General features: G+C 47.2%; 1 protein-coding gene across 18 annotated transcripts in view; it reads left to right on the forward strand.

Moving 5' to 3' along the window:
• PPIP5K1 (diphosphoinositol pentakisphosphate kinase 1) overlaps positions 1 to 22769 on the forward strand; it is a 48683-nt gene that overhangs the window by 3715 nt on the left and 22199 nt on the right. For 14 of the 18 annotated variants that reach the window (XM_080397413.1, XM_080397411.1, XM_080397409.1 and 11 more), the window contains 25 exons: positions 950 to 1119; positions 1391 to 1565; positions 3125 to 3320; positions 3414 to 3504; positions 4477 to 4562; positions 4795 to 4949; positions 5967 to 6068; positions 6352 to 6513; positions 7557 to 7678; positions 8145 to 8246; positions 9528 to 9614; positions 10066 to 10141; positions 10664 to 10773; positions 11756 to 11841; positions 12221 to 12349; positions 13058 to 13179; positions 13943 to 14125; positions 15063 to 15204; positions 15826 to 16049; positions 17052 to 17179; positions 17678 to 17792; positions 19245 to 19352; positions 20664 to 20780; positions 20916 to 21254; positions 22357 to 22447. In XM_080397413.1, coding sequence (XP_080253539.1) covers positions 1419 to 1565; positions 3125 to 3320; positions 3414 to 3504; positions 4477 to 4562; positions 4795 to 4949; positions 5967 to 6068; positions 6352 to 6513; positions 7557 to 7678; positions 8145 to 8246; positions 9528 to 9614; positions 10066 to 10141; positions 10664 to 10773; positions 11756 to 11841; positions 12221 to 12349; positions 13058 to 13179; positions 13943 to 14125; positions 15063 to 15204; positions 15826 to 16049; positions 17052 to 17179; positions 17678 to 17792; positions 19245 to 19352; positions 20664 to 20780; positions 20916 to 21254; positions 22357 to 22447 — 3220 coding nt within the window. In that variant the 5' untranslated portion in view covers positions 950 to 1119; positions 1391 to 1418. The remainder of the gene's footprint in view (positions 1 to 949; positions 1120 to 1390; positions 1566 to 3124; positions 3321 to 3413; positions 3505 to 4476; positions 4563 to 4794; positions 4950 to 5966; positions 6069 to 6351; positions 6514 to 7556; positions 7679 to 8144; positions 8247 to 9527; positions 9615 to 10065; positions 10142 to 10663; positions 10774 to 11755; positions 11842 to 12220; positions 12350 to 13057; positions 13180 to 13942; positions 14126 to 15062; positions 15205 to 15825; positions 16050 to 17051; positions 17180 to 17677; positions 17793 to 19244; positions 19353 to 20663; positions 20781 to 20915; positions 21255 to 22356; positions 22448 to 22769) is intronic. The other 4 variants (XM_080397416.1, XM_080397405.1, XM_080397407.1 and 1 more) reach the window with 1 other exon arrangement.

The raw sequence follows: 22769 nt of genomic DNA on the forward strand, positions 1-22769 counted from the left end.
TTCTGCTCCAGCACTTTCTCTGAGCATTTACCTGTTACATCTCCTGTCCTTCCCAGGAGCGCCCGCAGCCTTTCTGTGTGGAGATGTGCTTTATTTTTACCTTTATTTCCAAGGTGGATTTCACGAGCAGCTGGTTTGCTCTGTTTCTTTTGCCTGTTCCCACCCTGCTCGAATGGATTAAGGCAATCTCCCTCAGTTGTTCTTGGTGATGGGATTCTCATGGTGAAACGGTGCTGGTGGCAGGCTGGTGGCATTGGGAGTGCTCCTCTGCTCTGTGAAGAATTGCTGCCAGAGGACTGGGAACTGACAGCTGTATGTGGCGGGACAGTCTCCTACGGTGTACTGGCTGTAAGGGAAAGCATGCTTAAAAGAGGAGGAAATACAGTAACTCGCTCTGGGGAATGCTGGAAATCATGTGAGAGCATGAGAAGCAGCGGTAGACAGTGTCTCGTGTCCATTTTTAGGAAGTACTTAACATGAGGTGTTCACAACGTCCTCTTGTCAAGGTTGCGCTTGCTTATGTGGGAGGAATGCTTTTGCCCACTTCTTAGTGGGGGAAAACATGGCAAAGGGCAGTCACTTGACATTTATGTATGTGCAGCTATGGTTAGAGGTAAACAGCTGTGTCCTTGGTGTGTCCAGGTCACACATACTGTGCATTCAAACTCTGTCACTTCTATGGCAGACAGTGCTGCTATTGTAGGTGACAGCGCAAGACACGCTCCTTCCCTGGCGTTTATAAAGCAGAGCTTGTATCTTGACAATTGGCTTCCGTGGTCACAGAGTAAATCGGAGCCAGCTTGCAAACCCAGAAGCCTTGACCTGCAACCCAGACTGTTACTGATGTTACTCTGTGTCCTCTTTCCTTGCCAAAGAGTTGTCACTTTTTCCTTTACCCTCTTCCCTGCAAACTCATGCACCTCTCAATCTGGTCTCTCTGTTACTGTAGGTCTTCACGGGCTGAAAGGATGAAAATAGGCGATTGGAAAGTCACTGTCACTGTCCTAAGCTTCATTCTAACTCCTGGAGTCCCGGTTTATGCCTTTGGGTGTACGAGCCTTTGAGAGTGTCCACTGTCCCCCTCCATGATTTAGACAGCGGCGTGGAGCATGCATCATTGTAAGGTTTTACATGATTTCAGCGCTGGTGGTTCCCAGTTGGTGCAAAGAGGTTAATTGCACAATGGAGCTGCCTATCTAAAATGATTGTGTGTCCAGATCCCCTCCTACCCCGAGGGTCTCTTCTGACTCCCTCTTTTTGTGCTGGGCAGCACTCTCTGTGCCAGATCAGTCCCTGCCCTCCCCACCATCACCTGCTTCCAGTGCAGCCAGCCCCTGGCTCGCCCTGCAATCTGACCTTCTCTACCCCTTCTTGCATGCTGTGATTCCAGAGCGGGATGGTCGGCCACCGAAGCTGCAATGTCGTCCCTGACGACCTCCAGTGAGGGAGACAACTCCACTCCCAGGTTTGTTGTTGGTTCCAGGGATGATGAGACAGACTTTCTGGGATCAAACATGAAGACAGACGAAACTGATTTCTTTGAAGATGATGAAGAGGAGGAGTCGGTAAGGAAGTCCTGGCGTTCTGGGTTGGAGCATCTGTGCAGAATTCCTGGGTCTCAGCTGGGGTTTGTGCGGTTGCTGCTGAGGCTGCAGGCAGTTGGGATTTCAGGGGACATGACACCAGGCTGTGGGGCACAACCGTGGGGAATGGCGCTGTCATTTCTGATGGGGTGTATTGCATTGTCATACTGCCTTACTCGCGGCCTCATGCTGCAGTAAATCCTGGCCTTTCCACTTGCCAGTCTTTTTCAGGTACAATAGCAGAGTTCCTTGTCCTAGCAACTTAACCCTGGCACTTCTGTAAACCTGTCTCACCAGGGAAATTTTTGAGGAAAACTCTGGGAACTGTGAAAAGGGCAGACGTGTGTCTGCAGAAAGGAAGCATTTGTTCTTTTCTGTAACCTCCAGGAACAGGGTGCAGAAAGGAGAATGATCTCCAGCTCCTGACTGCTTTTGGCCCCTATTCAGTGTTCTTTTAAATGTTACATTTGTTGTTCTGTGCATGGGACTTGGATGCAGCAGGGACATTGCTGCTGGGTGGGACCATACGCCAGTGCAACCATCGTTTCCGTTGCTGCTCTGCAAGTGGGTTGTTGACCTAGGAGCCCACAGGGGCTTCCTTCAAACCCACGCAGTGTTGTGTACTTTGGTGCTTGGTGAGGAGCTATTTATCAGGTGTAGTGAAGGATTTGGAAACCCTTTCACTTCTCAGATGTTGTTTTTGCCATGGAGCCTTGGCTTTGCAAGTCGTGCAGTAACTTCTAAAGTCTCGGGTTATGCTTTGAAGCTGCAATTGTTTGTGCTGGGTAACCCGAAGTCCTGTGTGTGTCACTTCAGATGGTCTCACTGCGTTTAATCTTGCTTGGGCCAGAATTAATCTGTCAGGAAAACATCCAGTCTGGGGTTTCTAGATGGTGGAGAAAAGTCCACCACAGACCTCAGACTGTTCCTCTGTTACGGTTAGCAATGCTTTTTGAATGCACACCTTCTCTCTTGACCTACTCAACTTAACCTCATCCCACTGGACCTTGTTGTACCTTTGGCAGATATATGGAAGAGCACTTGGTGGTTTTTCTTTTCTACTTACAGCTACTTACTGTTACAATCTCCCCTTCGTTTTCTCTCAGATAAGACAAACAGACTGAGCTCCTAGACTTTTTTTGCTATAAAACATTTGCGGCTGTTCTCTGAGCCTGCCTAAGTCCATCAACTGTCTTGGTGAGTTATGGGCCAGAGAACATGGTGTGGGATTCCAGTCCCGGCTGCTTGTTCAGGTGTCAGATATTTATTTCTGACCTTAGCATTAGTGCCCAGTAAAAAGAGGAGGTACGTACTACCTGGCAAAGAAGCGGTTGTTTTGGGCTGCTCCTTAATGATGTCCTCCAGTGGACGCTGCTGGGAACTGGGAGCGTTTATGGGTTCATGTCTAGCAAGAGCTGTGAGTGCATAAGGTTGGAAGAAAATCCCTTGTTTGTTCCACATTGCTGCATTTCTACACTGTTGTAGTTTGAAGTCCGTGAGGTAGCTGATCCTGTACTAAACTGATCCCTGTCTTCCCTTAGCCACCTGAGCGGCAGATTGTGGTTGGAATCTGTGCCATGACCAAAAAGTCCAAGTCAAAGCCCATGACACAGATTCTGGAGCGTCTGTGCAAGTTTGAGTATATCACAGTGGTGATTATGGGGGAAGATGTTATTCTGAACGAACCGGTGGAGAACTGGCCTTCGTGTGACTGCCTCATATCATTCCACTCCAAAGGTAAAAAGGCTGCAGCAGGTCGTAGCCTACTCGAGATCTGGGCAAGGGAGCTTCCACTCATTCTTTCTCCCCTCCCCTCCTCCTCTATTTCAGGATTCCCCCTGGATAAAGCGGTCGCTTATGCCAAGCTGTGCAAGCCATTTCTGATTAATGACCTTGACATGCAGTATTACATCCAGGACAGGTAGGTGTCTGTGATCCGCTAAAGCCCCTTCCCTCTTCCTGGGTCTGATTTGTCTTCCTGGCCACAAGCAAATGAGTGAGCTGGGGAGGAAGGGGACCACAGCAGTGGCTTTTTAGGGGTTGTTTCTCCAAAACAAGGGGAATAGACAATGGGGTAAAACCATTGAGACTCGGCATGTTTTATTTTCTGGTGCAAGTGCCTTGTAAGGAATGGTGAGATGAAGTAGGAAGTGGAAGAGGTCTCACAGAATGAGACTGCCACAATGGAAGCAAAAAGACTAGTCTCTGAGTAGAGAGCCAGGTAGCAGGATGGGGTTCTGGGGCAGAAATTGGGAGCAAGGCCAGGTCAGATTCAGGTATGTGACCAACCTATGTTGGCCAGACGCTTCAAGAGGCTTCTCAATTGGCTTTTGGTAGAGGCCACCTGCAGCCATGTCTTCGGTGCATAGAGCCAGACTGCTTTGGCTCTGTATGGGTAGGGCTCGTACCAGACCCCAGACCTCTGCCATGCCTTGGGTTGTGAGCGGCGTCCCTGTGGGTGCTGACAGGCACCCTGAGGTGTAACTGTAGTGAAAAATAGCCATTTCCTCACTGACACAGGGTGAAAAGAGGCTCTGTTTCATCTGCCTGGCCTGGGTGTTGGGTAGCTTGGGCACCCTTTGAGAGGGCAGATCTGGGTAGGTGGCAGGTGCTGGGTGTGTTGCTGTGGATTGGGCATCTGCTAGTAAATAAGCATCTATATTTATGCCAGGTAGAGATTTACTCTGGGACATCTCTGTCGGGAGTAGGACCGAGGCGTGCCCTATAGCCTGTAGGTCTTATCTGGGGAGCATGTGCTGAGAAGTATTTGTACTCTGTCTTTGAAGCTTTTTTGTGTTCATTTTACTTTGTTCATCAGTGGGAGTGAAGCCTTCCCTTTGGCCTGTACTGAGGACCTTCTAGACTCTTCTGACACTGTTTCTGTCCTCTACAGGCGTGAAGTGTATCGGATCCTTCAAGAAGAGGGAATTGACTTGCCCCGCTATGCTGTGCTCAATCGAGACCCTGACAGACCAGAAGGTCAGTGCGCAGGCTCTACTGAAAGCTGTTTTCACATACTTAAGATACTCTGCAGAGCACAGGTACTGATAATCAGCTTGAAGAGGCCTGATTCACAAGTCTGTTGTTTTTTGCAGACAAAGGTCTCAACAGCAAAACTGGCTGACTGACCAGGACTGAAGGGCTTCAGCTCTGCCCTAGAGCTGTCTCACTCACCCTTTCCTAACATGCTGCTGCTGTGCTTTATCTTCAGAGTGCAACTTGGTGGAAGGAGAGGACCACGTGGAGGTAAATGGAGCTGTTTTCCCAAAGCCATTTGTAGAGAAGCCAGTCAGTGCTGAAGACCATAATGTGTATATTTACTACCCGACGTCAGCAGGTGGGGGCAGCCAGCGGCTCTTTCGGAAGGTGAGGCGGACACCAGTTTTGGTGTTGGAACCAACAGATCTGTGGCTCTGAGACCCTCGTGGCTTCAGGAGGGAGCGTTGGGGCAGTTGAAGGAGAAAGGAAGATTTTGTGTTGGGGAAATCTGGACCTTCTTAGAACTTCTAGTTCAATCCCATCTACCTGGGAATTGCAGAAGGGCATAGTTTAGTGGTAGTGCTGACTTCTCCTTCCCCAACCTCTATTTGACTTGTGTCCCGTGTCATGGAGACAGTCATGGAGAACGGTGTCCCTTACTGAATTGCATGTTGTTTTTTTCCAAGTCACTTCCTCAGTTTATCAAGATGATTTTTTTTTTTTCAAACTTGTGTTCCTGTCCTCTAACATCAGCTGTTGCCCTTCTCAGCTTAGCGTAGCTTGCAAATTTGATAAACGCAGTATTTATTCCTATATTCCACAGGCAATCTGCCCTTATGCATTTCTTTCACTTTGCCAGTGAACAGTTAATAGCTGTGATATATCTTTTTTTTCCTATCAGTTATGCATCTGTCATTAATAATATTAAAAAGATTAACATTTTAGGTAACATATAGGCCTGCCATATGAGGTTGTATCCGAAGCCTTATCAAAAATGAAAACATCATCCTCTGTCCATAAGATCAGCCAGCTGTCTTAGGAGGAAGTTAAATTGGTCTGATTATTACCTGTCATCCTTTATTTTCATTTGGTTTTTAGCTAGGCTCCTTACTTTCTAGGTCTTTATCCACTATTTTTTGTTCCATATCCTTGTAGTGATTGGAGTCAACCTAATGGTCTATAATAAACTTTTCTCCTCTTTAAAGCCTGGAAAAGAACATATCTACTATCTGCATTTTGGAGTCTCTTTTGTCCTCCATAAATAAGTGTGCTGTAATAGCTAGAGGTTCTGAGAGATGCTCCGCTAATTCTCTACATACAGGATGAAACTTAGGATTTTTGTTCTTCCCTCTAAGAAAAGAAGCCCCCATGCTCTTGCTTGAGGTGTTTGTTCTGTGCTTTCAGATTGGCAGCCGGAGCAGCGTGTACTCACCAGAGAGCAGTGTGAGGAAGACAGGCTCATACATTTATGAGGAGTTCATGCCTACAGATGGCACTGATGTAAAGGTAAGGAAAAGCCTGGAATAGCTTTTCCCTTGTGCAGACTTAGGATAGCTGAAGGTTGGGCAGTCCTGCTTAGTCCTACTTAGGTTCTGGAGTATTCGTTTAAGCTGTGAGGTGCTGACTGAGCAGCTCGGATCCCAAGGTGGGGAGCGGATGTTCTGTAGGTCATAACAGGACAAATGCATGAGACCGTCTGATCTTCTCTCCGTGTCTGCAGCAGAAGTACCTTCTGGAAGCTCCAGTTAGTCTAGGTGGTTGTATCAGGTGTAACTATTTTTCTTCCCAGGTGTACACTGTTGGGCCAGACTATGCCCATGCTGAGGCTCGCAAATCCCCTGCTTTGGATGGGAAGGTTGAACGGGACAGCGAAGGGAAAGAAATCCGTTACCCAGTCATGCTGACTGCCATGGAGAAACTAGTTGCCCGGAAAGTCTGTGTAGCCTTTAAGGTCTGTGTTTTCTCTCCTATGCAAGCAAGATACTCCATGAATGTCCGATTTAAATCTTGGTCAGTGTTAAAGCTTGAGCTCTGTTACCCCGATGTGTCTCTGGTGTGGCAGTCTTCTGCACCTGGTGCCAGTTGCTGTCTCTGCTGGCCTGTGCAGCTTGTCCTGCCGGCCGTGGCAGTTTGCTGGTCAGAGGTGAGCGGGAAGGCAAGAGGGCCTGCAGCAAATGCCGTTTGTGCTGCCAGGTGGCTGGTGTCCAATGTACAGCTGAGCATTTAATATCAGATTCTGAGCATGCAGCTGTCCGTCTGACCTGTGCTCACCACGCCCTTACTGTTTCCTAGTTGTGTTTGTGTGGAAACTTGGTTTTCTGAAAAAAAAACCCAAACCCAACTCAGACCTGATTTTTATTTTTTTGATCTGACTTTAGTGCATATTTGTGTTCTATTTTACAGGATGGTAGAGTGAGTGTATGATCTAGGTATGCTTACGTGACATGGTCAATGATGTCAGCAGAAGAAGCACTTGGCTACTTGTTCCTGCCCTCACTGCAATCTGCAGCCTGTGCAGTTGTGCTGATACAGCTGTGGGCTTGTTTTACCTTGTAGCCTTTTACACATAGTGATGGGTATCTTTGCCTGCACCACTTACTGTCTGTACCTGTCAGTCTGGTTCAAAATGGTTGGGTTTAGAGGCAAGAGCAGGAGAGCCAGGAGCTGCTCTGTCTTAAGCCTTTAGGGCTCTGGCAGGTGGGGCTGCCCTGACAGCTTAGTACGGGGGCTTATCTGTTGGGATACAGCTGTGAGGGTGTAAAGGTGCCTCTAAAGGGCCTGTTACTGCTGGCTAGTGGCTGTATTTTTGCACTGCTTCAAGGCTGGTGAGGTAGGTGTGGAGCAGAGGACAGCTGCAGCACCAGTGGAGCTGACCTGGGCAGTGTATGATGGCTGGGTCTGTGTGTGTGCCTGGCTTGGCTGGGCAGTGGCTGTCCCTTTGCTGCTGTCCCTCACAGCCAGCCTGAGTCCTGTGTCCTCTGCTTCCTCTTGCAGCAAACGGTGTGTGGGTTTGACCTCCTGCGAGCCAACGGCCACTCTTTTGTTTGTGACGTGAACGGCTTCAGTTTTGTGAAGAACTCTATGAAGTATTATGATGACTGTGCCAAAATCCTCGGGTATGTAAAATTCAAGTTCTGACAGCGGGTCAGGTAACTCATAGCATAGTAAAATGAATGTGGAGTCCTGATCTCTATGTCAGAGAAGTCTGCAGGTGGTTCGTGTGGGGATGTTTATTGAGCAGAGGAAGGCTTGGCTCTGGGAGGAATGGGTTATTTATTTTTAGCCCCTGGAGCTCCTGCCTGCATTGGCATTAGATGCCTTCATCTACAGCTAGATGTATCTTACAGGACTTTTAATTGGATGCTAAGCCCAGCTGCAGTGTTGGTGATGTAATTGGTGTCCCTTTGGGGTGCCCTAACTAGCCCGTGGTGTGATAGATGTCTCTGCAAGGAAGGTGAGGAGAAGTTCTGTGGCTGTCTTCAAATCTTTCAGCTGGGCCACTAAGGAGGAGGTGGAGAACCAAGGGAATGGAATTTCTTGTGGGTTTTGTACTCTTGAGTTTTGGATTCTAATTTCTTCCAGAAATATCATCATGCGGGAATTGGCTCCGCAGTTTCATATTCCCTGGTCCATCCCAACAGAGGCAGAAGACATTCCCATTGTCCCCACAACTTCAGGCACCATGTGAGTACCTGCTGTCTTCTCAAAAGAGTGCCAGTGATGGCTACATGAGGGACAAAGTGCAAACCCTGTCCAAGGGACAGACACCACCCAGCAGCACGGTGTTCTCCAGCTGCTGTGTGGGTTGCAACCCTGAAAGGCCTGTGGAAAGGCTTAGCTGTGCACATGGAAAGGGTGACAGATGGTAGATTAGTTGCAGGTTTGATCAATGCAGGTGAGCAGTCATTGAAGGAATTGCCGAAATTGCTCCCATGGCTTTCAGAAGGCCCAAATTCTTGATCAGCACAGAAAACAGATGAGGGCACTGCTGCAGCTGGTTCACGGTTCAGTACTCTGCTACTCATAGAAAACGCAAAAAAATTTAATGGGTGGAAAACAGTTAGCTGAAGTATTCACATTACCTGTACGCTTGGCAGACCCTCATTTGATACTGTTGGCTTTACTAGTTTTCCACCACATAAAGCTAAAAGACCAAAGGCAAAACTTTCTTTGCGATCCTCAGCACACCTGCACACTTGTATGAAGTGAACACAGTAGGTGCTACAGAAAAGACAGATTCAGAGTATGTATTCATCCTTCCTTTACCGTGTGATCGTTTGGAAAAAGTTGGCAAACACAAAACACTGCACACCTGACAGGATTGCTGGCTTTAACAATACCTTGTGACAATGAGGCTGCCGAGAGTCAATCCCTGTTTCTCTGGGATCCTATAAGAAATAGTTGGATATTATAGTATCTGAAAAAGCAAACTCATGTAGCCCTTCTGAAATTAGCCAGCCTAACTACTGGTTGCTGCCGGTGTCTGATCGCTGTGGGATCTTTTTACATACATCTCTTATTGTTCGTTCAGAGACAGGATCCCAGCTGTATAACAATTCTTCTGTTTTTTTGTTTTTTTTTTTTTTTTTTTTTTTTTTCCCCTGGGTCTTTCTAATTGGTCCTATGAGCATTGCACAAGTTGAGCAGGAGAACATGCTTGGCTGTTTCTGTAGATTCTGTAACATCCAGCCTTGTCCTTTCCAAGATGTGGTCCTGCCTGTCATATTATGGTTCTGTGGTGCTTTTCCCTGATATGAAACCAGATGACCTGGCAGGGTCTGGAGTGCTTTGATTGCTTTTACAGCCTTGGCACTTATGCTTGGTTTAGTCTGGGAGAAGTTCTGCCACCACTGAGGAAAGCAGCTGCCAAAAGGATGGAACAGAAAGAACAATGGGAAACTACTTTCTGGTGGGACTTCTGGAGTGCAGGGGCACATTTGTCAGGTGAATCTTGTGTTTTCCCAGGATGGAGCTTCGTTGTGTTATTGCAGTCATCCGGCATGGAGATCGCACCCCGAAGCAGAAGATGAAGATGGAAGTTAAGCATCCCCGGTAAGAGTCAAGGCGAGAAGATGCTGTGCTGCTGGGAAGTGAGGCAGGCCTGTTCTCTGAAGCAAGAGGAGGAGCAGAAGGGCTGTGGGTGCACGGGAGGCAGTGCTTTTTCCTGGCTGCATTCAAGCAAATGCTTTCTGCCCAGCTGAGGGAGCCCCCTTTCTCCATAAAGATCCTCACATCCTCTGTGTGAAGCCTGGAAGAAAGTATGAAAGTGTGCTAGGTGCTGCAGAGGGAAATGCCCCACTGAATGGGAAGCTAGTGGCTGCTTCCTTTTTGTACCTGCGGCTGGAAACACTTGTTTTTTTCATAGTTTCTGAAGCACAGGAAGGAGCCAGGGGGCCTTCTCATTCTCTCTGAAGAACAGAGCATGAATGCATACATAGGGATGACAGTCCTTGTAGCACTGAAAGAGCAGAAAATGGATCAGTATTCTTTGTTGTCTGTTCAGGTTCTTTGAGTTATTTGAGAAATACGATGGCTACAAAACAGGGAAGTTGAAGCTGAAGAAGCCAGAGCAGCTACAGGTAAGGAGAGTCCTCTCTGGGATTACTGTGTGGGACGTGCAGGTAATGTGGATCAGTGTGAGGCAATTTTTTGGGGGGTGGAAACCCTTAAAAGAGCAACAGTCTGTTGCACAAATGCTCCCTTTCTCTTTCCCCACCCCATACATTCTCAGCTGGGTGATAGTATGAGAGCAGAATGGAAACTGTTCCTGGCTGATGTGAAGCCTGTAGGATGGGGATGACCTGCTGCAGCTTGCCCATCTGTTGTGGTTGCCTCTGGTGAAAGATGGGTCCAGGCTAGGGAGCGGGGCAGGTGGAGGCACCCGCGTGGTTCTGAACGGGGCTGGAGCACAGGGTGGGGATGAAGCAAACTGCAATGTGAAAGTTTGTCCTGCCTGAGCCGTGTCTTATGAAATGACATGACTCTGGCAAGTGTCTGCGTGGACCTGGCGCTGGGTGAAGCCATCTGAAGGCTTTGCAAGAGTACAGTGGTGAGTCTGAGGCAGGATTGTGGGATGCCTGAGACTGTCTGCTCTCCAACAGGAAGTGCTGGACATTGCACGGCAGCTTGTGGTGGACCTGGGAACCCAGAGTGACTGTGAGATTGAGGAGAGGAAATCCAAACTGGAACAGCTGAAGAGCGTCTTGGAGATGTAAGGGTTCATATCTTGGGGCACCATGAGTTTGTCTCAGAGCTGTGGGTCAGCATGCAATGTAGAAACAAGCTGTGCTGCTGATGTCCTGCCCAGCTGGCTCCTCAGAGGTCCCCCCCATCCCCTGTTAGCAGCTGTACATGAAAGGTGCCATGCTCTTAATGTTTTTCTCCTTGGCATCCAAACCACTGCTGATTCTTGTTCCAGCTGTGTCTGGTGTTTGGCTAAACAAATAGGGACAAAACTGAGCTTCCTTTGCTGCAGGAGAGGAACTGGAATCCTGGAGGGACCACACTGATATGAAGGAAGCGTTTTGATAAATTTGGAACAAATCTTATTTTAAATAAGGTTGTCCTGGTGCCAAAAGCTTAATAACAAGGAGTTTGGAAAACATGAAAAGATGTTTGTGTCCTCTTAGGTTTTGTGCAGCCAAAATAAAAGACAGTATGGTGATGCTGGCATCTTAGAAACAAAAGAAGGGCTTCTCTCAGAGCTATAGCTCACTGTGGCACATGCAGGCAGTGTCTGCGTTCAAGCCATGTCTGCGGAGCACAGAGGATGAACGTTTGCTATGATGTCTTGCCCTGCTCATTCTGCTCAATAGAGATGGGGTTATCCTCAGAGTGGCTATTGTTTTTTTTCTGTGATCTCATCAGTTCACTTGTTAAAGATGTAGACAGAAATTAACTAAGGTTGATTAAAACCCTGGTGAGGTATGGCAGCACAGAGTGCTGTCAGCTGAAGTGCAGGCAAGTAAATGGATCTTTGAATTTCATTTGGAGGAGTTGTTTGGCTTTTTTTGAGGGTTTGTGCTGGGTCACAGGTAGATGGCAAAAATGTTCATGTCCTGTGGCAATTGGTGTTGCAGCAGAAAGTCTCTTACCTGTGCTGTATTTTTGCTGTGTGCTGCCTAGGGACCTCTGGGCAAAGGGTGAGTGGAGTTGATTTGTTTAAATTTCTGCCCCCCCTTCCCTTGTGACAGGTATGGACATTTTTCTGGCATTAACCGTAAGGTTCAGTTGACCTATCTGCCTCATGGACATCCAAAAGCTGCAAGTGAAGATGAAGGTAAAGAAATTTGATGTTGCTGCCATGATCTTCAAGCAGTGCATGCAGCTTCCTATGTATATAGGCCTCTGGATGTGCAAGCAAAATTAGTGACCCATACCTTAGCTTTGCTCACATCATATGAAGGGTTGGAGTGATGCGTAATGTAGTGGACCAATATACTCTGGATGGTGCCACAAGTGTTATGCTTCCAATTTCATGAATGTCAGCCTATACCTTCAAAAAGTGGTGTCTTAATTTCGTACTTGCTGATTTGGTTCCTGGGGATTTTGGGTCAGGCTCTGTAAGGTGCTGATGACAACCTCTTCTTCCTCCCCTCCTCTCCCTCTGCAAGCTCAGCTTTGACATCTGATGTAGTGAGTACCTGTTTGTCTTCTAGAAGGTCGCCGGGAGTCTTCCCCATCCCTTCTGCTGGTGCTTAAGTGGGGTGGAGAGCTGACGCCAGCAGGAAGAGTGCAGGCAGAAGAGCTGGGGCGAGCCTTTCGCTGTATGTACCCTGGTGGCCAAGGTAAGCTTTGTCCTTTTGTCTCCCGTCCCATCCTGTGAATTGTGAGCTCAGGGCTGGGAGCAGTTTTCCTGTTTTCTCATGCAGTGTGACTGGGTACCGTGGCAAAATCATCACGGGATTCCAGGCAGCAACAAATTAGTCACCACAGCGCTGTCTTTGGAGGGTCAGACTCAACCGCTGCATGAGTTGCTTTCTCCCATTACTGATCTCACTCCTGTGGTTGACTCAGCCAATTTTGTGCCGCAAGATAATTGTAGCTCTACAGCTTATGCTTTGGAAGTCTGGTGCCTCCCTACTGAACAGCTCTGCCTGCAGTTCTGGTGGCAGCAGTACCTGCTCTTCTGCAGAGGACAAGCAGGAGGCAATTTTTTGTGTGCATCTTTATTCTGCACAGGGGTGTTGAGGCTAGCAGAACAATTATAGACTGTTCAGAGAGGATTGCTGCAGAATTTGGGCAGCATCAGATTTGACTGGTGAATGCTCACTTTTTTTCCTCAAAATGAACTTTCCCAAGTTAAGCAAAGCCTGAATCAGACTTCTAGTTATCATGTATAGGTATTTTGGAGCAGCCTAAATGCTGGGTATGAAAGTGATTAAATCTCTACATAACTTTGTCACTACAATAAAGTTTGTTGTCTAAAGCAGTGTATTCAGCTGATAGTTTTGCAGGTGTCAGAATATTAATTTTGGGTTTGTTCTCTGTTCCAGGTGATTACGCTGGTTTCCCTGGATGTGGCTTGCTCAGGCTGCACAGCACCTACCGTCATGATCTCAAGATCTATGCCTCAGATGAGGGACGAGTTCAGATGACAGCAGCAGCTTTTGCAAAGGTCCTTTCTTTCTTTTAGGCATCTGTTAGTTTGGCTACATTAGTGTTAAAATATGCCAGTTCTAAAGGAAAACCTCTGGTAATGAGGGAAAAGCTGTTCTGGGAGCTTTGCCCTCTCTGTTGGGAGGACAGTGGTATACCATGCTATTAGCAAGTGTATGGGGCAGTACTGGAAATCCAGCGTAGCTGCACATGTATGTTACCTTTAGCATCCTGTCCAGGATAGGACTCTGACCAGGAAGGAATTATTTATGGATTATTGCTGGTGTTTGATGTTAAAGCAACATCAAACCTGTTGCTGAGTATTAATTGCCTACAAAATGAGTGTTTCTTGGATGACTGCCTAGCCAGAGGGGTTATTCCTTCACTGCTGGATTTAAAAGGGGGATGAAATGTCTTTGGTTCAGTGTGGGCTGGGAGTTAGGGAGAAGACAGGTCCATCTGCAGTTAAAGCTTGAGCCAAAGGGAATCCAGTAGTGATCTTAGTGTGCTTCAGAGCCTCTGCTATATCAACATTTTTCCAGCAAACTGAGTTGGCTACTCAATTATTACCTAGATAAATCTGGAGCTGCTGCAGGCAGAGCCTGCCTTTTGCTTCAGATAGCTCTAGAGGCATGCCAGAGTCACTGGTGACTGTAGGTGCTGTTGCTGTAAATCTGCTCTTCAAGGACAGCTGAGGTTTCACTCGACTGAAGGCTGGCCATGAAATTACCAGAAGTGTTTGTTGCTTGTATTGCTGAAGTCTTGTCCTTGTGTTGCTTTAGGGTCTGTTGGCCCTGGAAGGAGAGCTGACCCCCATCCTGGTGCAAATGGTGAAAAGTGCCAATATGAATGGTCTCCTGGACAGTGACAGTGATTCCCTTAGCAGCTGTCAACACAGAGTGAAGGCACGACTGCATGAAATCATGCAGAAGGATGCTGAGTTCTGTGAAGAGGATTATGAAAAGGTAAAGCACCTGTGTGGCTTTATTGTTTTCTGCATCTGGAAGGAGAATAGCATTGCTCCAGTGGTTTGTTGTGAAGCCTGCTGGTATGTGAGCCGTAGTTTGGTTAGTCTGAGATCAGTTCTGGTCAAAATTACACAATATAAACAGAATTTAGGAAGGGAAAGGGCTGTTTAATAGCTCCTTCTCCAAGTGAAAGTAGCCCCTGCCCTTCTTAGAGTGAAAATCTCCAGTGTTGCTCTACTATCCCCTTCAAGAATCATCATAGTACTTTCCTCTCCCTTTAGAAGTCCCAGTGCATTTTATTCTCGTGGGTGTGCTAAAAGAAGAGTTCGTGTAGTTTACTGCATGCTGCCCAAAACAATCCCAGTTGCTGCAGACCCAGGAGTATGCCTTGCCAGGTTCTAGATCAGTGCTTTGTGCATGTGTGAACAGATCTTTTGGACACAAACCCTTTTGTGTCCTGTCAGTGTCTGATAACTGCAGAGTAGAGAGCGCGCGCTACATCCAGCACAGCAACCAATAAAAGCACTATAGCTGCTTCTCCAACAAGTCCCCAAACCACTGTTTTTCCCAGGCTGAGATCTGATTACCAGGCTGAAATCCATTACCATTAAGCAACATACTTATCACCTCAAAGAACTACTTGAAATTTCTATGAAGCCCTTCTGTTCAAGCACAGAAGCAAAGTGAGACAAGAGTGGATATTGTAGGTGGAGGTCTGATGTGATAGGAGCAGTTGTTTGCTCCCTCTGAGCTTGGTCCTGAAGAAGTTTTTAAAACATGCCTAAATACTCCTAGGAACAGGCCAGCTTATTATGCTCAGCTGGGAGCACAGCTTTTTTGCCTAATCAGAAAGCAGTACAGCTGCAAAAGGCAGACATTTTGTGTTGCCAGTTGGTAAAGATACTAACTAATCTCTGCTGGTATCTTCTCTCAGCTAGCACCTACAGGCAGTGCTTCTCTGCTCAACTCCATGACATTTATCCAGAACCCAGTAGAGGTTTGTAACCAGGTGTTCACTCTGATTGAGAATCTCACCTCCCAGATACAAAAACGTCTTGAAGACCCCAAATCTGCAGGTGAGCATCAGAATGGGAAAGGGTCTGGAATGGATTCATGTATTGTTACATCTTCAGAGCTCCCAAACACCACTATAGTTTGTGTTTATCTGTAGCAAAGAAATTCTAAAGTGAAATTCTCTGTGTTATTGATGTAGAAGGCTCTTATTTGAATCACTTTTAACTGCTGTTAAAGAGAGCCTTAATGTAAAGGAAATTATACGTGCATCTTAGGTTTAGAGCAAATGTAAACAGCAGCAGTATAGCCTGATTTTTTTCAGGCATTTCCTGAAGTGAAGCTTAAGACTATAAACAAAAAATTTTTCAGTCACGTTTTGCTCATCTCTAAGATCTTTCCTAGTAACAGTGCAGGGGTTTTAAAAAGGCATCTGTGGAACGTTTCACATGATTTATGGCAGATGTAAGTCAACAGGCAAGCAGTTTTATCAAATATTTTGGAAATAGCTTGTTCCTGCAGGTTAAAACTCCTTGCAACAGGTCCAGTGGCTTTTCCAGTCTAGGATTCCTGTGGGTGGCATACTAATCAGAGCTGTTTTGTGCTGGGAGAAGTCGGTTACAGCTGTCACTTGAAATCTGCGCAGGTCAGGGCGTGAATGTGGTTTGGTGTTCTTTGCTGTTTAGACCTGCAGCTGTACCACAGTGAGACTTTAGAACTGATGCTGCAACGCTGGAGTAAGCTGGAGCGAGATTTCCGCATGAAGAATGGGCGTTACGACATCAGCAAGATCCCTGATATCTATGACTGCATCAAGTATGATGTACAGCACAACTGTGCACTGAAACTGGAAGGCACAGCTGAACTCTTCAAACTTTCCAAAGCCCTGGCAGATGTGATCATACCCCAGGTATAGCCTGTCCTGCCTGCGTGACGATGTCTTGTGGTGTCAGTTTCTGACCATTTCCCTGTCTGTTTTTTCTCTGTTCTCTTCCACATCAACTCTCAAGACTGCATGTTACAGGTATATCTCTTAGTGGTTGTATAAGGCTAAAACCATTTCTGACTGAAGATGTGGCAGGGCTTCCTGGGTGAGGATTCTGACAGCATCAGAATAATGAACAGCTGATGCAGAAGCTTTTCCACATCCACCATGGTGCATTACAGCACAGCTTCAAGCTGCATGTGTGTGCTGTAGTAACACCCCATTCTCCACGTATAAGATGGTGCAGGGGAAGAGAGATTTCTGTGTTGAAGGTGGAGGCTTGTTCTGGCAAGTATGATATTCTTGTCAAACTAGAACTTGTTCAGTTTGCACGGTGGGCTTGCTTCTCACAAAGTTTGTGCCCATGAACATGGGAAGGGAAAGGAGCGCCATGCAACGGATCTCTGTATTCACTGTTGTTCTGGCAGAAATGGTTCCTTTGTAAGGGATGAACTTCTACCAGCAAGGTCCAATTGCACTTGGTGCCTGTGTAGAGCAGAACTGGTCTTCTAAACTTGTCCACAGTGTTTCTGATGAGATGCAGTTTGGCTATTTCCAACGTAGCACTTGAAGTTTAATCCTTGCAAATAGCAGTTGTTGCATTAATGCTCATGCCAGGTGAGGGTATGAGTTTGTGTGTCATGAGAGGAGGTTCCCTGATGGTACTTGTCCCTCTCAGCTGTTGGAAGAATACTGACAGTCATGTCTGGTCAGACCGGGATTTTTGGAGGAGTCTCTGTCCTCTGTTACCCTCTGCAATATGTGTGGGGGATAAAGAAGAGAAAGGTGCTGAGTGACATTTCCCTTTCTGTCCTTGCTTAGCTGTCGGGGTGCTTGCGGACAGGACTGTTGAAGTCCAGCCTCCTTTCGTATGAGGATGTGGCAAAGAACCAGGGCTGAAGGCTATCTATTGTTTTGTTCCTGCAGGAATATGGGATTAATAAGGAGGAGAAACTGGAGATTGCTATTGGCTTTTGTCTTCCTCTCATTAAAAAGATCCAGCTGGACCTACAGAGAACCCATGAAGATGAGTCTGTCAACAAACTACATCCCTTGTAAGGATTGTGCTGCATGCTGCTGCTGGTGGGGAGGGCAGCTTTGGAGCAGGGTGTGGGAACCACACCAGGAGAGTGTACTGGTGTGGAAGGAGGCATTGAACATACACTGAAGGACACACCAAGACAGAGGCATGTTGATGCTCCTGGGACTAGAAGGGAAATGGAAAGGCACATTGAGACTGCTGAGCAGGAGCAGCGTGCCACAGAAGCTTAAACCTGTTGTCGTTGGATGGTGGTGCCTTGATCCCTGTCTCTGCAAGGGGCAAGTGCTAGTATGCTGAGGCCACGGCCACCCCACCATGTGTCTTCGTTAGGATTCCATAAAAGCTGCTGCTTCCGTGCCCAGTGCTCTCACTGTTTGTTCAGCTCCTGCTGCTCTCTGACAGTTCCCAGTGCGGGGTTATCTCACTCCGTTAAGCCTGCAGAAATGCTGCTGTATGGTAGATGGCAATTCATTGACAGGCTGTGAGTAACACTGCGCTGGTTTTGGTTTAGGTACTCAAGAGGAGTTTTGTCACCAGGTCGCCATGTTCGGACACGGCTCTACTTCACCAGTGAGAGCCATGTGCACTCTCTGCTCAGTATCTTCCGCTATGGGGGGCTCCTGGATGTAAGTGTCCCAGCAATGCTCACAGAGTAAGCCTCCCTGCTTTTTTTCAGTGGCCCCTTTCCCAGGTGGACAGTGTATGTTCATAGGTTTCCCCTCTAGCCAGCACCCCCAGTAATGATGTGCATCAGTGGCCTCTGGCCGACTCCATCTCTGCTGTGTTTGCATGCTGCAGCTTCCTGCCTTTCTGGCATGCAGGAGGGTTGTTCTTCCTCAGTCCTGACACTGCCTGCCTTGCTTGTAACAGAGGCATGTTTTCTCCCAGAGCTGTCCTGCTGGTTTCAGCTGAGTAGACGACTTACCTGTGTAGGAGGATAGCAGTATGAGACAATGGGGATGAGGGAATTTCTCTCTTCCTGCTTCCTTCAACCCTTTATTTCAAGAGCTTGGCTCTATTCTTTAGTGACATTCTGTCAATTTGAAGTCAAGAAAATCAGTTTGCTTACAGAGGAAGAGATTTGAGGTTGCAAATGCATAGTGGGCGCTCCCTACCAGAGGGACCGATGACACATTTTTAGGGGAGTGACTCATCCAGTCTAACCTTCACTTGCTATTATAACCTGCCTCCTGAAGGAATTGGCGTGCAGACCCTGAGAACAGCTCTGCTTTAGACTCCTCAAGAGGCTTTCTGATTTATCTGTCCATTTTTAAGCGTGGTGTTCTGAAACTCCTTAAGAATTTGGGCTTGCTTAGCAGGCGTCGTTTCTGATGTCTGTGGAAGTTCACTGTATCTGTAGTCAGTGATCCTGCAAGTACCTCTGAATTGCTCACTGAGTAAGATGCTACTTCACTCCCCCACTTGAGTGTCAGAGGATGCTGTGTTGCCAGCACAGGGATATTAAGCTGCATCTGGGTTCATTTGTACCGGTGGGGTTTATTCCATGTCTGTCAAGGTGGTGAGATGCTCCACAGCAAACACGAGTGGCACTTCAGGTATGGCCATTCCCCAGCAGTGCTGGGAAGCAATGAGGGGTGGGCTGCCCTGCCTTGTCGAGCCCAAGGGTCCAGTGAGGCTCTGTAGACTTTTCATTCAGCATCACGTAAAAGGAGCTTCACTTGGTCCCTTATTTAGCACAAGTTCATCCCTTGTGCTTTTTTTTATGTTTCTCTAAACTATTCCATTCTGGAGGCCACTACTTAAGAATAACTGTGTTGGGGACCTGCTGTGGGTTATGCTTTTCTCCGGTCAGCATGGCATAGCAGGGCTGGCAGCTGGATGCGCTCAGATCTGCACGTGGGTTGTGTGGGTAGCTGAGTGTCCCTCTATGCAGTTGCTCCTTACTGTAAGCACCCCACTGAAGGCCATCTCTCTCTGTGCAAGTTAAGCAAAGTGGTTTTTGTCCTGCCAATGTTGTTATCTTGTGGAGAGACAAAGTCTCTCAGACCCATTTCACCGAATGCTGCAAGGTGTCTGCTGTTGCTTATACCATGCGACTGTTTATGTGTATATATCAGGAAAACAAAGACCAGCAGTGGAAGAGAGCCATGGACTATTTGAGTGCTATCTCAGAGCTGAACTACATGACCCAGATTGTTATCATGCTCTACGAGGACAACAACAAGGTGAGGGATATAGCTGTAGGATAAAATACTTCCTGCCATGATGCAAGGGGCAGTCACCAAGAGGCAGTTCAGCTGGGAAGTCTGTAACCTGAGCGCTCTCTGCTTGTGAATAAAGATGGACAGGTCATTAACACAGCCGCTAGATTTTATTTTTAGGTGGGAGGCAGTGACCCAGTTAATGCTTGTTACATGTAAGCAGAGTGCCACCCCGAGCAGTAACACCAAGCTTACGTGATCGATACTATCTATTTTAAAGCATTTCCTACCAGAAAATAATTTGCTGTTTCTTAATATTAATGACAAATGAACAGTAGAAAAAAATAAATAAAAACAAATTGTATTTGGCAGGTTTTTCCAAATATTTCTAGAAAATACCCAGAAATTCCACATTCGTAACCTTTAGTTACTTTAAAAATATACTGATACAGTTAGGGAACTATATACTGGTATCTTCAGGAAGTAAAGAGAATAATTTAAAAACCAGCCCGAATGTGGAAGCTGGTGGTGATGACTGTAACTTGGTTTGGCACTGAACTGCATGTTCTGAATCCCAGGTCCTGTGGCTCAGGTCCCGTACTGCAGGAGGCTGCGGTGGGTGAGGGGAGCAGTCCCGTTCCTCCGTACGCTGCGGTTAGAATCTTGTATTCACCGAGCTGATGTGGGGTTCTGATGGTAGAAGTGAAATGCTTCCTAGTGCTGTTTGTCAAAAAAAAAAAAAAAAAAAAAAAAGTCTGGGTAGAGCTCTTCAGAGTGGTGTAAATCTTCTAGTAAGAAGAGATGGTGAAACTTGTGGTTTTAAATCGTTAGCTCCAGATACTGTAAAAGCTCTGGCTTCCTTTAAAAAAGGAAAAGAAAAAGAAAACATTAGAGACCTAAATCTTGGAACAACCTGACTAAAGGTCCAGGAGGGAACCATCTCTCCTTGCCCCAGCGTGTGCTGGTTTTGCCACAGGAGTGGATTGGAAGGGGCTACGTTCTAGGTTTGTGTGTATCTAATCTACCTATATACATACCTACACACACACATGTGTATAGCCTGATTCTGTTTTGGTCCTCTGGTGGCTGTTGTCACAAAATAACAACAATTTGAATGCCTCAGCTTCGTGCTAATAAGGGCTGTCCTTTTGGATGAGACAAAACTAGAGCCATTACGTTCGTGGTTTCTTGTTGCTTCTGCTTTCCTTCCAAAAGGATGCGCTTGGGATGCGTGCTGCGCCGGCATGGCAGATGGCCGGGGTCCCGACACAGCCTGTGCTGACAGCAGGACTGCTTTTTGTGTATTGATTTACTCCCCCTGCCCTGTGTTCACAGGACCCTTCTTCAGAAGAGCGTTTCCATGTGGAGCTGCATTTCAGCCCTGGTGTGAAAGGCTGTGAGGAAGACAGAAACGTGCCCACGGGGTTTGGCTTTCGGCCCGCCTCTGCAGAGGTGAGCACGCTGCCCTGCTGGGCCACGGGCTGCCCTGCCCGCCGGGGACGTGGCGAGTGCTGGGCTCGCCGCTCTGCCGGCCTCTGCCACTGCCCGCTCTCCCACGGTACATTTTCCTTTCTCTTGCGCCCGCAGGCTGTTAGCGAGTTGTGTTCCCTGCCTCGCTCCGAGGGTTTGTCGAGGCAGCCTTTGAGCGCGCTGGCATCCTGCCTCGCTCCGCAGAGCTGGGAGACCCAAGGCTGGAGCCGGTGGCGGGGCAGCGCTGGCCAAGGCCATGTGCCTGTAGGTGTCAATGTTTCCTTGCTGCAGAATGAGGACAAGAAGGCAGACCAAGGCAGCCTGGAGGACCTCTCCAAAGAGAAGGGCATGGATGAGCCAGACCGCGCACAGCAAAGGTCCCCGCAGCCTTCCGAACCGGTCAGCATTCATCGGAGATCGCCGCTCATCAGGAACCGCAAGACAGGGTCCATGGAGGTAACAGTGCGATGGGCGCTCTTGGTTGTTCTGAGGAAGTTCTTTTGCTTGTTTTTTTGGTTTCCTGGCTTTTCTTTCAATGTGCCAGAGTTGGAATTGATTCTGGGAAAGGATCTGCAGAAATTAAGGAGGGATTTTTTGGAAGGTAGACCTCCCAGACTCATCCTCATTGAGGAAGGACAAGGGGAACACAGGTCAGAGGAATCGATGAGGAAGAGCAAGTAAGGAAATGCTTGAGAAAGAGAAGCATTACTTGGATTACGTGCTCTGTAGAGGCATCAGTGTAACCAGCAATGAGATTATGTGCAACCTGTTCACCTAGCCACGGAGACATCTTTGCATTCCCATAGACTCCAGCCTTTGCCTCATGCAGTTCAGCTCCATGTATCTTGTTCCTGTCTCACATCTAAGATCTCGTGCAAATCGGAGGTCCCTGCTAACCAGTGGGTTTATTATGGAGTGTTTAAACTGTCAGTGTTGTCTGTCCCATTCACTGATCTGCTAAAGTAACAAAGATCGATTTTACAGTCCTTACTTCTCTCCTTCGAGGCTGTTATGTGTCATAAGGCTACTAGCTTCACAGTCCGCAGGTAGCTGGCACCTTCAAAGTGCTCTAGAATTGCTCCTCCTTTTGGAGGGGTTTCACAGGCATTTTTACCATCTGTTCTCTGAACCAGTAAAAGCAGAGAGTTAGGGCTTGAGGTATTTGTAGCTGGTTCCATCTCTGTGTCACCCATGATGTAATCCTTCCATGCAGCGCTCAGGGGCTCTTTGTAGCAGGCACATACTAAGTTAAAGGGGATATACTTCCCTGCAGCTAAAGAAGGAACTCTGTGTCCCAGTGATCCCAGCAAGAGTCTTGGGAGACAAGGAACCCTTCATACTTTTGAAATCACTGCTCTTCCACAGCCCAACACAAACTTGAAATTAAAATTGAGCGTGCACTGTCACAGCCTTAGCATATGAGTACTTTTATGCTTCTTGAAAATTGTGATTTTAAGGAAGAGACGTACTTTTCTTTACATTCCATTGCTGTATCAAGCCTTTTGAGACCAGTGGGTACCTTAGAGCACAACACTGATTATACTGTCTGTCTTTGCAGGTGCTCTCTGAATCTTCTTCCAAATCAGGAGGTTATCGCCTCTTCAGCACTTATTCCAGGCAGTCTTCTGAGATGAAGCAAAGTGGCTTAGGTACTGTACTTGACCTGTAACCAGCCTGCTCACCTGTATCTCTGTATTTCTGTGGGCATCTGTCTGTCTCCCTGCATATACATCTGGCTTAAGTTCCTTGTATGTGTCTCTGTGTGTATCATGTCTTCTTTTAGTGTTACCATTTAGACCACTGTGGAGACTGTCCTGCTGTATTTCCATTTGTGTATGATCTTCTCCTTCACCTTCTAGCAACAGAAGATGCACTTTTCATCCTTTATAGTGTGGGAGCAACAGAGCAAGCTGTGTACTTGCAGGTTGGCCTTCTGGTTCTGTGTTGCTATCATTTGTTTTATGATTTCTG

The sequence above is a fragment of the Falco punctatus genome, assembly GCF_963210335.1.
Source record: "Falco punctatus genome assembly, chromosome: 7".
Classification (NCBI taxonomy): Eukaryota; Metazoa; Chordata; class Aves; order Falconiformes; family Falconidae; genus Falco; species Falco punctatus.